At 39.9% G+C, this 14,552-nt stretch overlaps 2 protein-coding genes across 10 annotated transcripts in view; one reads left to right on the top strand and one right to left on the bottom strand.

Moving 5' to 3' along the window:
- ACBD5 (acyl-CoA binding domain containing 5) overlaps positions 1-14,552 on the top strand; it is a 93,928-nt gene that overhangs the window by 56,482 nt on the left and 22,894 nt on the right. The window lies entirely within an intron of this gene.
- The window catches only part of MASTL (microtubule associated serine/threonine kinase like), a 35,165-nt gene continuing 22,904 nt past the window's right edge, over positions 2,292-14,552 (bottom strand). The window contains exons 8-13 of one of the 4 annotated variants that reach the window (XM_059183856.1): positions 12,717-13,865; positions 10,903-11,041; positions 7,492-7,506; positions 4,766-4,879; positions 4,582-4,683; positions 2,292-3,244 (exon numbers count right to left, since the gene is read on the bottom strand). In XM_059183856.1, the coding sequence (XP_059039839.1) occupies positions 3,087-3,244; positions 4,582-4,683; positions 4,766-4,879; positions 7,492-7,506; positions 10,903-11,041; positions 12,717-13,865 (1,677 nt within the window). In that variant the 3' untranslated portion in view covers positions 2,292-3,086. Of the gene's footprint in view, positions 3,245-4,581; positions 4,684-4,765; positions 4,880-7,491; positions 7,507-10,902; positions 11,045-12,716; positions 13,866-14,552 lie in introns of all 4 variants that reach the window. The other 3 variants (XM_059183855.1, XM_059183857.1, XM_059183858.1) reach the window with 3 other exon arrangements.

The raw sequence follows: 14,552 nt of genomic DNA, 5'->3' as shown, positions 1-14,552 counted from the left end.
AGGGTTTTGCAAATTTAATTACAGTATTTTTTTTAAAAGATTTTATTTATTTATTTGACAGAGACCACAAGCAGCAGAGAGGCAGAGAGAGAGGGAGAAGCAGGCTCCCCGCTGAGCAGAGAGCCTGATGTGGGGCTCGATCCCAGGACCCTGAGATCATGACCTGAACCAAAGGCAGAGGCTTAACCCACTGAGCCACCCAGGTGCCCCTAATTACAGTATTTTTAAAAAAGATTTTATTTATGACAGACAGAGATAGTGAGAAAGGGAACACAAGCAAGGTGGGGGAGCTGGAGAGGGAGAGGGAGGCTCTCCGCTGAGCATGGAGCCTGATATGAGGCTCAATTCCCAGGACCCTGGGATCATGACCTGAGCTGAAGGCAGATGCTTAACCGACTAAGCCACCTAGGCACCCCGTAATTACAGTATTCCTTGATGTGGGGCTCCTTTTATTGATTTTTTAAAAAGATTTTATTTTTTCATTTGACAGAGAGAGAGATATCACAAGTAGGTGGAGTGGCAGGCAGAGAGAGAGAGGCAGGCAGCGAGAGAGGGAGAAGCAGGCTCCCTGCTGAGCACAGAGCCAGATGCGGGGCTCGATCCCAGGACCCTGGGATCATGACCTGAGTCAAAGGCAGAGGCTTTAACCCTCTGAGCCACCCAGCGCCCCTCCTTTTCTCTTTTTCTTCTGGGGATCCTATAATACAAATATTATTACATTTGGTGGAGTCAATCAATGAGTTTCCCAACTCTATTTTCATTTTGCATAATTCTCTCTTTTTGTTCAGCTTCCTTGCTTTCCACTGCTTTGTCTTCTAGGTCATTAATTCATTCCTCTGCTTCTTCCAGCCTTTTAGAAGCACATTTCTAATCTCATGGATTGCACTCTTAATCTCTGATTCTTTTTTAACTTTTCTCTATGGTAAGGATCACACTGATGCCTTCTATTCTTCTCTCAAGCCCAGTGGGTATCCTTATGACTATTGTTTTAAATTCTAACGGGCATGTTATTTTTATCTATTTTGTTTAGATCTTTGGCGGTGGCCTTACCTTGTTTACATCTGGGATAGATTTCTCTGACTTCTCATTTTGTCTAAGTCACGGCCTTCTTGTCTGTGTTCCAGTTTAGGTCTCCTGCTCCTGACAGTAATGGCCTTATGAAGATGTCCCATAGTGTCCACAGCCTGGTGCTTCAGGGAGTGTCTCTGGTGTGTGTTGTGTGCACTCTGCTGTTGTATTGTTTTGGCTGCTTTGTCCTTGAGACCAGTCATCTGCAGAGGCTCTTTGCCTGCTGTGGGCAGTGTTTGGTACCATGTGGTGAGTTTTAACTAGGTGGGCTTCGGTCTGCTTATAAAACGAGCCTCCACTGGAACTGACGTCCTGCAAAACTCAGGTCGGGAGATGTGGCATAGGCTGGGCTTTGTTCTGGTCTGCGGAGGCGGGGGGGGGGGGGGGCCCACAGTGGGACTCAGGCAAGCGTGACTGAGAAGGGTGGTTCCACCAGAGTGCAAGGGGAAGGTGCTTGGTGTAAGCAAGTTACGTAGTCAATATTGGTGCCACAGTGCTTCCTGCGGGGGCTCGGCTCTGTGTATATGCTGGGCCGGGGGTGGGGGAAATGGCACTAGGTGGCTCCTCTGTCCCTGGAGAGGTGTCTCCATGAACTCTGCCTCTCCGGGACAGCTCCAAGGAGAGGGGGTGTTCTCCCCACCATGTGCCCCGGCGCTCTTCAGATTGCTCTTTTCAAGCTCTCTGCTCCCGGGGTTGTTTGTCTTCCCTCGAGGAGCAACACAGTGCCTTTGGGCTCTATCCCAATCAATTCTGCTGACTGGAAAACTCCAGGCTTTACGGCCTCCTAGTTGCAAGAACTCATGAAATTCAGCCCCTCTTGTTTTCCAAGCGAGTGGCTATGGGGAAAACTTCTCCTTGTGCAATCTAGTGTACTCCTCTCTCTTGCCCTACTCCGTGACCACAGCTCCCGCCCCTCCACAGCAACCAGGATCCATTTTCTCTCCTAAACCTTGTCTCCATACTTCCTAGCTTCTTTGATGTGGCTTCTTTTCTCCCTTTAGTTGTGTAGTTGGTCTGTTCGTCTTCAGGTCTATTTCCGGGGTATTTAGGATGATTTGATAGTTATGTAGTTCTGTTCACGGGACAAGGTAAGATTAGGGTCCTCCTACTCTGTCACCATCTTCCTTTGTCTCTGACTCACTCACTCACCGCTGGGTAATGAATTATAGTGAAGTTGAATCTTAGTATGTAAATATAATTAATAGAAGGATATTGACAGATAATATACTTGAAGTATTACATTTATTAAGCAAAAATAAATTATTTATTTTTAAGGATCAGGTTGTTTCTTGTAATGATGCATGTGTTTTAAACAAATTCTTTTAAGATGTAAACAATCACATATTTTATTAAAATTGAATAAACTGTTAAAATTGCTATAGCATATCACAACTTAAGCTCTCCAGTACAATTTTAAGCAAATATATATCATAAAGAAAGAACCAGAAGCAGTCAAGGCAGCAAGACTGACTTGCTGTAAGACTGTTTCATAGTAAAGTAAGCTAAAGCCTCTATCCTTTTTATTCCTCATTCCCTAAAGGAGTTACACTACCAAGTGAAGGAATTTCCCAGCCGCAGTTTTGAGGCCACAAATGCAAGCTTAAATGATTGCTCTTGAGACTTCCACTTTTGTAGGCAATCATGTCCACATAAATTACAAAAAAACCGTATGATTTTGTTATTTTAACACCAAAATGAATGGTGGACTGAAATCAACATGTGAAAGAAAGGCTCAAAGCTTGTTCCTCTTTTAACAGAGTAGTGTCATTCTAGTTTTACTGATGCATTAATTTTCATAAAGTGCAGCAACAAAATAAATAAAGTGAAAAAAGTTTTGAAGATTTATATACAACTCTGAGATTAAGATAAATTACTGTGTTCTTGCGAGACTTTTAACTCTGTGGAAGCTCATTGATCCAAGTAACATAATGATTCTTTTTTCCCCTTAAATCAATCTGCTATGAAGGAGTATATGACAGCTTATAAAACAAGATTAGATTAAAAGGAAAATTTATGTGCTATAGACTAAATCCAGATACGGTCAGGTGCTGAGCATTATTTCTGGCTTCAAAATAGGAAGTATCTGTCTCACCATCTGGTTGGGGTATGAAAGGCATAGTTTGATGTTGCAGATTTTCCCAGTCCACATCACTGAAGAGAGGATGACATCTCAGCTCTTGGGAAAAATATAAAACAAAATAGATTATTATGACACCATCACCTAAGTAAGTACTGCTTTACACATATGTCTGTCTCTCTGCAACCATGTATTACATATTGGCACACATTGTCATTTTGTCTAACACTTGACACATGACAGGTGCTTGGTCTGTATTTGTCAAATGAGTGAATGAATAGTTTGCCTTATCTTTCTTCTCCGTACTCTCTCCTAGATGTCATGATGTCATGGTTGTATCTCATTACCTTAGGTCTCTCCCCTAGAGAGTAAGTTGTACAAGCACATGGATTTTAGTCTGGTTCATCCCTAGGGTACCTCCAGCACCACAGCAACATTGCCTGGCACCTAGAAGTCACTCTATAGGATTTGTTAAATAAATAAGTAAACTGTTAATCTTATTAGAGGGAACACCTAGAAGCTGATACAAGTGACACATTACTAAATCTCATTTTTCTAAATACCTTACACCACATAGAAATGCATTTGGGGACATAACTCCTTCTTTGTGTCTTTGTATACTTCATTACAAAAAGGATTTTAGGGCAGCTGACATTAAACCTAATTTGAATCTAAATTAAAGCCAATGAGTTCTTCTAGTTTCAAAATTGGAGTTTAAAATACGCCTGCATTGGTAAAAACTATTGAAGGGTCATAAATATATCAGATTTATCTTATTTGAAACAATCTAGCAACTGATACATTTCTTAGTCAACAGTGGTATCAGAAATGAAGCAGTAAGATATTTCAGAAGAGAGTTTTTATAAAAAAATTTCCTCTGTTGGTCAATGAATAACTTTATCAGGCTTAAAAAAACCCAAGACACTGACAAGATAAGATTGCTTTAAGGTACCTGTTTGAGATTAAAAGAATTAATGAATATTAATTCAGTGAATGAATATCCTAACCTGATATACTGAATTTTAATGCAGAATAAGGACAAATATATCAATGCATATTTAGCGGCAAAAGTAAACTGAAGAAATGTTTAACCAACTTAGCAGTCAGATTGTTTGTAGTATTGTATTAGTACTTGGTATCATTATTACCATTCTTTTTTTTTTTTTTTTTTTTAAGATTTTATTTATTTATTTGACAGACAAGATCACAAGCAGGCAGAGAGGCAGGCAGAGAGAGAGGAGGAAGCAGGCTCCTGCTAAGCAGAGAGCCCGATGCGGGCCTCAATCCCAGGACCCTGGGACCATCTCAATCCCAGGACCCTGGGACCATGACCTGAGCCGAAGGCAGAGGCTTTAACCCACTGAACCACCCAGGCGCCTTATTACCATTCATCTTAAACAAATCAAGGATGAGAGTTTGTTAACACAAAACCTTACCTTTCATTCCAGCTCTCTTTGCATTATCAATAGTTAAAAGTATTTCTACTGCATTTTGAGCATTATCAGATAACTTTTCTTCACCTTCAGGCCAAGGGATATCTATAAATACAAATAGCTTGTTAATCATTGTTCAAATATTACACAGAGATAAATACATCTATCTTAATAGAAAAAGAATCACCTCTTTTCAGAATATTCTGGAATACTTGTTGTGGTGTTTCATCATTGAAAGGAGGAATTCCTGTTAGAAACTCAAACAAGCAAACTCCAAGTGCCCACCAGTCTACTGCAGCACCTGGAATTTAAGAAGGAGTAGTTGAACTTGTAAGCATTTTGTACAAATATTTCATCAACTAAAATGTTAATATATGGATATTTGGGCACAGTCAAGGCATTCATTTCCTAAGGGTTTCTTCTAGCTCCATAAGGTGCAAAACCCCAAATTATCTTTATTTCCGTAACATGGCAATTACTTTCCTTCTCTATTCTCCAAGAAGTTTAGATTAGTAATTATCACTAATTACTGGGTGTAGCTCAGTGGGTTAAGTTGCTGCCTTTGGCCTGGATCATGATCTCAGGCTCCTGGGATCGAGCCCCGAATCGGGCTTTCTGCTCGCCAGGGAGCCTGCTTCCCCCTCTCTCTCTGCCTGCCTCTCTGCTTGTGATCTCTCTCTCTGTGTCAAATAAAGAAATAAAATCCTTAGAAAAACACAGCTAGTCAAAGAAAAGCTAAAGCTATCTTTCCTTTGTTACTCACTAATGACCTCTGGTATTCTGGATATTTACTTGTTCTAAATCCTAAAACACAACAAAGAAATACATTTCATCTTAAGATTACTCTCTAGGGACGTCTGGGTGGCTCAGTCAGTTAAGCAGCTGCCTTCGGCTCAGGTCATGATCGCAGGGTCCTGGGATCGAGCCCCATATCAGGCTCCCTGCTCAGTGGAGAGCCTGCTTCTCCCTCTCCCTCTACCTGCCACTCCCCTTGCTTGTGCTCTCTCTCTCTGTCAAATAAATAAATAAAATCTTAAAAAAAAAGATTACTCTCTAAAATAGAATACTTGTCAATTTCAAATGGAGGAGGATAATAACATTTAGATGATTTTGTACTCCACTAATTTCACATGGGTATGAGATGAAGTAGAATATTTATACTATTTGGAGGACAGCCTAGTTAACAAGGGAAAACCTTAAAAACAGTGTTTTAATGTTCCCTTACTCCTTTCAAAAACAGAGAAGGGCAAATTAGTTTAACAAAAAATATGCACTTAAACTGGCTCGAGAAGGTAATTAAGAGGTAAATCTTAATAAATACGTAAAACTGATTTCTAAATAAGATCTTTACTGGAGGCATCATCTATATGCAAAGATGTTTCAATCAATTATTTTAAACATGACCTTATAATCTGTTTTTTTATATGTTTGCTTAGTTCTATGAAAAAGTATTTCCTAAGCAAAGCTTAATTTTAGTCAAAAAAATATTAACTTCAATATAAACTTAAAATAGGGATTCCAGTTTAGTACTAAATGTGTTTGAAAATTACTCTCTAAAATGAATTTCATGGGATGCCTGGGTGGTTCCATCAGTTAAACTTCCGCCTTTGCCTCAGGTCATGATCCCAGCAGCCCCATGCTGGCTTCCCCGCTCAGCCCGGAGTCTGTTTCTCCCTCTCCCTTTGCCCCTCTCCCCTGCTCGTGCTCTCTCTGCTTGCTCTCTCTCTCTCAAGTAAATTTAAAAAGAAATCGAATAAAAAAATAAACTGCTATAAAATCAATTTCACAAAATTTATCACTATGGTTAAGTAACTGCCACCAGTTTATTTATTTATTTTTTTAAAGATTTTACTTATTTATTTGACAGAGATCACAAGTAGGCAGAGAGCAGGTAGCGAGAGAGGAGGAAGCAGGCTCCCTGCTGAGCAGAGAGCTCCATTCGGGGCTCCATCCCGGGACCCTGGGATCATGACCTGAGCCAAAGGCAGAGGCTTTAACCCACTGAGCCACCCAGGCGCCCCTACACCATTCCATTTTAAAACAAGTAGGAAAGCACTGTAGAATCTGCCATTAGGAAAACAATCGCATGCATTTACAGTGTGTCTTCATTGTAAGCCATGTAATCCCATCTTCCCTAAGGAACAGAATATAAATAGTCTAGACATTTCTATTTTTTAATAATCACTATAAAAAAACCCACACAAACCACCTCAGTTAGTAGGCCTTTTAAGGAGCACTGAGAAAGAATAGATAGTGTAACCAAATAACAGAAAAGTAGGGGAGAAGTCAGGAAAAAACATCCATCTTCATTATTTTACTCAGGTTAGAAATTAGAACCCTTTTCCCAGCTCAGCCAAAATATACTCATGTCAAAAACTTCCATGATTTCTCCATGGATATGTCACACATATCCATATATTTGAGTCAAAGTCTAATAAGATCACATATGATGATAAATTGTAGGAATTATAATACATGCCATTAGCCAGAAAAATAGAACAAACTTGTTTTACACTATCGGTTTTCTAATACAAAATCCCCATCTGTAATTTTTCCATTGGTACTGTTATGCCTTTTTGTTTTCAAACAATAATGGGATTAAATGAGTAGGAAAATTTAAGCCCTTTTGTTGGTGCTAATATTAATATTTTTTATTAAGCCTGTTTTCTGGGTTGCAATAAAAAGGCTGTATCTTTACACTCTGACACTTGAAACGTTATTTTAAAAATGCTACTGCCTACATGTGTTTTCATAAAGAACATTCTCTCTGGATGTCCTCCTGCTTAGAAGACAGAATACATTTGGTATTTCCTAAGATGAAAGGGAAAATTTTTTTTCATGCAATGTGATCTAGTTATACTTTGACCAGTTTAATTTGCTTTGCCGTATTACTTTATAGAGAAGCTCACTCACCGGAAGGCAGAAATCCTGCACAGTAAGAAAAGAGTAGTTAGGTACATTGTATTAAAATCATGAGTTCATTCTCACATCATTCATCCAACTAGATCCTAAATATTATGCAAGACACAAGGGTCACAAAGATAAAGAAGAAAGAGAGCTTTCTTCCAGAAGAAAACAACCTACTCAAGGAGGGACAAAACAGATAATTTCGACACAATGTTAAGAGAAAAGAAGTAAAAACAGCCTAAAAAGCCATGGGAAACTCTGGCCAGAGTTCCTAAGTAATTGGCAGTGGGGGAGGGGGGGGGACCATGGAGGGCTCAGAGAAGTCTTAGCTGTCCGCAGCAAGATCTTTAGAAACAGAGAGGTGAATGTAAGAAACAAAGTTGTTACAGAGACTGCCCTTGAGGCCTGGGATTTGGGAAAGAAGTATAAAGCAGTGATTTTTCTTTTTCAGTTATAAATTGCTTTGTACTGGGCTCAGTGGGTTAAGTGTCTGCCTCTTGATCTCAGCTCAGGTCTGGATCTCAAAGTCGTGAGTTCAAGACCTGCGTTGGGTTCCAAGCTGGGTGTGGAACCTACTTTAAAAAAAAATTGCTTTGTATTATTTGTTGTTTTAAGAATGGTGTATCAAATATTTTATAGAAAATGAAAATCTTAAAATAAATCACTAGATAGCTGAGGTAACTAGATGTCCCATTAAAATAGAGGCAAGATCCTAAAAAGCAAATCTTTATACTTGAAGCTTACTTTTATACTGTATCCTAAGCAGAGAAAACATATGTCATAGGAAATGAGCTAACAGACCTGTGACTTAGCAACAGAGACACTGTACAAAAATCAGTTAAGTGCTCAGAGGAACTTAGTTGCTTTGGCTGATAAAGGGGAATTTGAAATGTGGCTCAACACATTTAGAGATTATTAACAGTTTTTAGTGAGTGCGACCAAGGAATCCTTCTGGATTCTGTCGTCTTGAGAAATTTTCTTAAGCTTTTATAGTGGAGACAAATATAATAACATAGGTAAAAGGACATCTGCTTTAAACAGTTTCTAAAAAAGTGACAGAGACCTGAACAACTGCTTCTCCATAACTGACCAACGGATGCTCTGTGAAAAAGGTAACATTCGAACTGACGATGAGATGAGAAGAGATTCGATGGGAAGAGGTCTGGGTTCTGGCTTTTTTCAGCTAAGGCAAAATACTTGCACAAAATAAGGAAAACCTGAAAATAAATGTGTCTAAGAAGTGGAAGGGGAACGTAAGACCTATAAAGGGATTCTTTGAATCTGCCTATGCCTCAATCGTAGACCTCCCAGACTCCAGAACTATGTGTGCGAAATACATTTTTGTTCTTTATAAAAGCAATAGAGATTCCTCGAGAGACAAGGCTGGCATAAGAGCTGAGAGCCTCCGATGCCGTGATCAGTGATCTGGATTTTATTTTGCAGGTAGGAAGGAGCCAACATGGTTTTCAAGGAGAGTACATGGACTGACCACTTTATGCTTTAAGAGGGAAAGTCCGGTGGCAGTGATTAGAGACAAGAGGATGAAGTTGATGGCCCAGGAAGAAAGCCAGTAAACTAATGAAAGGGAAAGACGACATTCTTACAGAGGATAGTGGCAGAGATGAAAAGATGAGAAGAAATTCTGCAGGGACAGAACCGACTGGATTTAAATGCTTAAAGGTAGGGGCAATGTCTGTGTCATCACAAAGATGGCAGATTTGAGAGAGGGAACGGAGGAAGAGCAAGCCGGACCTGTCCCATTTTGACATACAGCACTGAATCACCAGTGAAATGCTGAGTAGGTGCTTTCCCCATGTGTATGCAGCCTAGAGAAAGTCAGGAGTAGAGGCAGGTCTCCGGGGAGTATTGACAGGGTCTGACGGCTGAAGTCATGGAAGAGATGACATTGACCGGAAGCGGGGGTAGGGAAAAAAGGGAAAGGGCAGGATCATGAAGAATCTCCATATACTGAAGAGCTAAGGAGGCGGCAACAGAGGTAAAAGGAAGGAAGGAGACTGAGAAGAGGCTGGTAGATGTGACAAGAATGACAGCATTGATGACTGTTAATAAAAAAGTGCCAGTTAGGGGCACCTGGCTGGCTCTGTTAATAGAGTGTATGACTCTTGATCTTAGGGTTGTGAGTTTGAGCCCGATGTTGAGTGTAGAGATTACTTACAAATAGAAATTTTGAAAAAAAGAAAGTGTCAGTTAAATAGTTGGGATAACAATCAGATTGCCAGGGCAAAAATAATTAGGCAAAGGAAAGAGTCAACCTTTGAGAAGTTAGGTGGTAGGGAAAGACAAGGGTGGAAGCCTATTTGCAAGCTAAAGAGAAAAGGCAGCATAGAAATAAAAATAGAAGAGGCGTGTGTGTGTGTGTGTGTTTGTGCACGCGCGCGTGTGTGCGTGTGTGGGATGGAGGGGTGGGGTGAAGATGAGACAGTTGGATCACGGGAAGGAGCCCCAAGAATAGGGAAGTACCTGACAAGATCAAGAAGATGACCACATTATGGACTGAATTATGTCTGCCTGAAAAGACATGTTCGAGTCTTAACCCTGAGGTCCTCTGAGTGTGCCATTTGGAAATATGGTCCCTGCAGAGATCACAAGGGAGTAGGGTGGGTCCCTAATGCAATATGGCTGGTGTCCTTATAAAACACAGCCACAGTGACCATGGAGCCAGGGGGAATGCAACATGTTGGTTAGAGTGAGGCCCCTGCAAGCCAAGGGTTGCTCGCAAACCAGCAGAAGCTGGAAGGGCAAGGTCGTTGCCCTACACATTTCAGAGGGAGCATGGTCCTGTCAACACCTTGGTGCCAGACTTCCGGCTTCCAGAACTGTCAGGCAATCAATTCCTGTTGCTTTGAACCATCCAGTTTGTGGCACTTGATGATGTAGCCCTAAGAGACCAATCCAGTTCACTGCAGACGGCAGGAGGGGAAAATTCTTCAGAGAGAGAAAGGGGAATAAAGAGGCTAGGTAGAAATGCCATCCTGGTCTTCCTCTGCTGCATCCCGAAGATGGCTCACTTCTGGCTTGACCTTTGTGGTGAGGGGATAAGTGAGGGTAAGCTCTAAACAGGAATGCGCTGCTGCAGACTGAACAGAAGTTCTTGTTCAACTTTGTATGCCCAAGCCAAAGCTGGTGAGATGTTTTGAACTAAGATAGCAGAGCCACTGGATGGTGGGGCTGCTCGGGGTCACTGAGAGTGAGCAGGAATGCAAAGGACAAATGGCTGCATGTCTTCTTTTACCATAAGAAATGCCATATTTATGAGAAAAACAGTATCACATGAGTTCCTTTTCTTTTACTCTCTACAGGTAATCCAAATACCAAAGTAATTTAGAATAATTTTACCTCAAAAGAAAATGTAGTGATAGAGAACACTTCAGAAACTCAAAGACATGGAAGCCTTACCATGGGCCCTGGCCAGTAAGAGCTCAGGTGCGAGGTAGTCCGGTGTTCCAAGAATCCGCCCATCATCCATGGGGGCCGCCCCTCGCCTCACACTCTTCGGAGTTCGATATGGAGTTCCTGATTTGACCTGTTTCGGGGTCTGCTAATTTAAAAATAGTTTACAATAAATATCTTCTTTCCTCTTCCAGTGAACAGAAATGCTAAAAACAAAATCAAAGCTAGGCTGCTGGGCATAAAAGACCTACGCAAATTCCTGATCGGTTTTGAAAACGGACTCATGACTAATATTTCGAACAGTCTTGATATCTGGTGAAATGAAATAGCTTAGATAAGACCAATTATTTCAGTAACATCTAGATATGCAAGAATGAATGAAGAAATCCGTAAGGAAAATTTCTTTCTCAATAGCATGGACTAATGCGAACTTCAGAATGGTCACTAAGGGATGATGTTGTGGCTTACAAATGATTGAATTATTGGGACAACACATCAGCTGGTACTAAATATAAATAACTTCTTGTGCTAATTGGTATTTAAGTTTTAAAAATATTCTGTGGTTGGAGCGCCTGGGTGGCTCAGTGGGTTAAGCCTCTGCCTTCGGCTCAGGTCATGATCCCAGGGTCCTGGTGTTGAGCCCCGCATCGGGCTCTCTGCTCAGTGAGGAGCCTGCTTCCTCCTCTCTCTCTCTGCCTGCCTCTCTGCCTACTGTGATCCTCCTCTGTCTGTCAAATTAAAAAAAAATCTTTAAAAATATTCTGTGGTCTTACAAGGATTCTGTGAGACAAGCAGAACAGGTGTAAGCATATTCCACAGAGAGATAAGAAACAGGCTCTGAAGAAAAGGGACTTCTACGTCACTCAGCATCTTCTGAATAGAAAATCCCAACTCTTGTGACCCTAAATCAGGGTTTGTACTTTCAATTTTATGTTGCCTCTCCAAAAAAAAAGGGAAAAAAAATGAAACTTTGGGTTTATTAAGATAAAGGTTTAGAAAATAAAAATATAAGATTTGAAATATCTATTTTCCAACTATTTTCTATAAAGAAAAGAGATAATCTATGAAAGTCCTTAGAAGGGACTAAAGATAGAGTTAACTTTAATATTGTATTTTAGAGTTGCTATTTTCAAGTGAAAATACGTCACTGTAAATATGTAAATATGTGATTGAAAATATGTGAAAGACTAGGGTTCCCTGGGTGGCTCAGTCAGTTAAGTGGCTGCCTTCAGCTCAGGTCATGAACCTGGGATCCTGGGATCAAGCCCCGAATTGGGCTCCATACTCAGTGGGGAATCTGTTCCTCCTCTCCCTCTGCTTCTCCCTGCTGCTTGTACATGCATGTGCTCTCCCAAATAAATAAATAAAATCTTAAAAAAAAGAAAAGAAAATATGTGCAAGTCTAGAGCACAAATGAAGAAGGTGCTATAGTTAAAAATAATAAATTGCTACCAGCTTTACCTTTCTGCAGCAAAACCTCCAACAATCCAAAGATTCCCAACCAGCAGAACAGAAAATCTCAGATGGTCTAGGTAAGAAGATAAGTACCTGGCCTTTATAGTTTACTGTCATAAAATCAACAACAAAGTGTTAGAAAGGGGTGCTTGGGTGGCTCAGTGGGTTAAGTGTCTGCCTTCAGCTCAGGTCATGATCCCAGGGTCCTAGGATTGAGCTCCGTATGGGCTCCCTGCTCAATGAGGAGCCTGGTTCTCCCTCTCTCACACCCCTGCTTGTGCTCATTCGCGCTCTCACTCAGTGTCAAATAAATCAACTTTAAAAAAAAACAAAACCAAACAAAGTGTTAAAAAGTTGGAACATACCTGATATGGCTTATAGGATGCTCCTTTTTGATTAGGGGTTATAGCCATGGGATATGAACCACTATAAACGCAGGAAATATCCATTGCATCTAAAGAGGTAATGCTCATTTTGGATGGTTCTGAGTTATTGGATGCATTGATATGGCTGTTAAAACTTCGAAAAGCTACAGCATTTCTTTTAGATAAGGTTAATGTTTTCAGCACCTCTGAAGATGGAGCTAACATTTTTTGGCTACTATCTTGGACAACAAGATTCTCATCGCCTTTTGGCAAGGTATTTTCTTGCCAGCTGGGTGATACGGTAAGTAGGTCTTCAATGTTTGATTCTTCAAAAGAGGATTCTTTAATGCTTTTATCTGGATCCAAGGACTGCCTTTCTAATGAACTCTCCATGATAGAAATTCCAGGAAAAGATGAATCGGAGTCCATACACATACTTTTAGAAGCTCTCTCGTCATCGGAACATAGAAAACTCGAACTTAGGAGGTCTTTCTTATTATTCTTGTCACAATCCTCATCCAGTTCACATAGAAGGTTTTTTGCTATCATTGGGATAGGTGATTTTTCTGGGGTTTGTGGTTTATCAGTGAAAGAATTGACCATGTTCTCCTTATCAGCACAGTCACCTTGCTGACCTCTGCACTCTGATAGCTTCAGGTCTTGGACTTCCATTGTTATGCCTGTCCTTTGGTTTATATAACCATCGTTCATTTCATTTCTAGACTTATGCTCTATACAGTTTTTTTTATTCTGTATGATGGTCTGACAAGGACTAGAGTCAACTAACTCAAAAGTTCTTTTAAAACTTCTTTTTTCAAGGTGCTCTGCAGTCCTATCACCAGGATCTACAGCCCACTGATCTGACTGGTGAAAACCAGAGTGTGCTGGATCAGTGGCCACATGAATATTATTTATATCCAGTTCTCTTGCTTGCCAAGAAACTTCCTTGGGGAGGCATTTTTTGGCCAGGTTTACACAAGAGCTTCCAGTCTCAGAAATGGTACTGCTGTTATGAATGGGAGAAAGGGCTAACTCAAGATCCTTTTTATTGAAACCTTGGGTCTCGATGGCATTGGTTGATTTTGTACATGAAGGCTTTTCTATTATATTCCAACTCATCACTGTAGAGCCCGGTGCATTGTCACTTTCCTGAGAGGGAGGAAAAAACACTTTTTTTAGTGTATAATGCTGAGATTCTTGAACCTTTTAAAACCTCTGTTGACTTAGGTTGAATAAATGACCCCATAAACTACTATGCTACCTAGTCCCACTTTCCCCTGGAACAAAAGAACAATAACAGAGAATTAAAGAGCAATATAAACAATTAAAGCATGTTTTTATATATATTTTAAGTGAAACACTAGTCTAGAATTCAAATAAACTAGTCTTTAATATGTCTTTTCATTATTTAATATGTATCTGTATAATATGTATTTGATATCCTAGAATACATATTTGATACACATTCTTTAAATAGGACAAATTAATAGGCAACATTTTCAGGCAAAATCAAGGGTAAGGCTATATTATGTTTATCTCTGCTTTGCAATAGGGGTATAGATGATTCTGTTTTGAATTACAAAATGCACAGGACTTAAAATATAGTTAATGGAAAATTACAGACAAAAATTTTGTTAATATACCTTATACAAGGTATCACCTTGTATAAGTATAATAAAACCAAACCGATAAAGATGAAGCTAAATTAATCATAATTTATAGTTAAAACTCCAAAATCATAGGAATTAAAATCCACTGTCAACAAGATGAAATGATGCATTAATGACAAAACTTTTTTTTTTTTTAAGATTTATTTATTTATTTGACAGACAGGGA

The sequence above is a fragment of the Mustela lutreola genome, chromosome 8 (assembly GCF_030435805.1).
Source record: "Mustela lutreola isolate mMusLut2 chromosome 8, mMusLut2.pri, whole genome shotgun sequence".
In the NCBI taxonomy this organism is placed as follows: domain Eukaryota; kingdom Metazoa; phylum Chordata; class Mammalia; order Carnivora; family Mustelidae; genus Mustela; species Mustela lutreola.
This window is presented reverse-complemented; position numbering and strand designations above follow the sequence as displayed.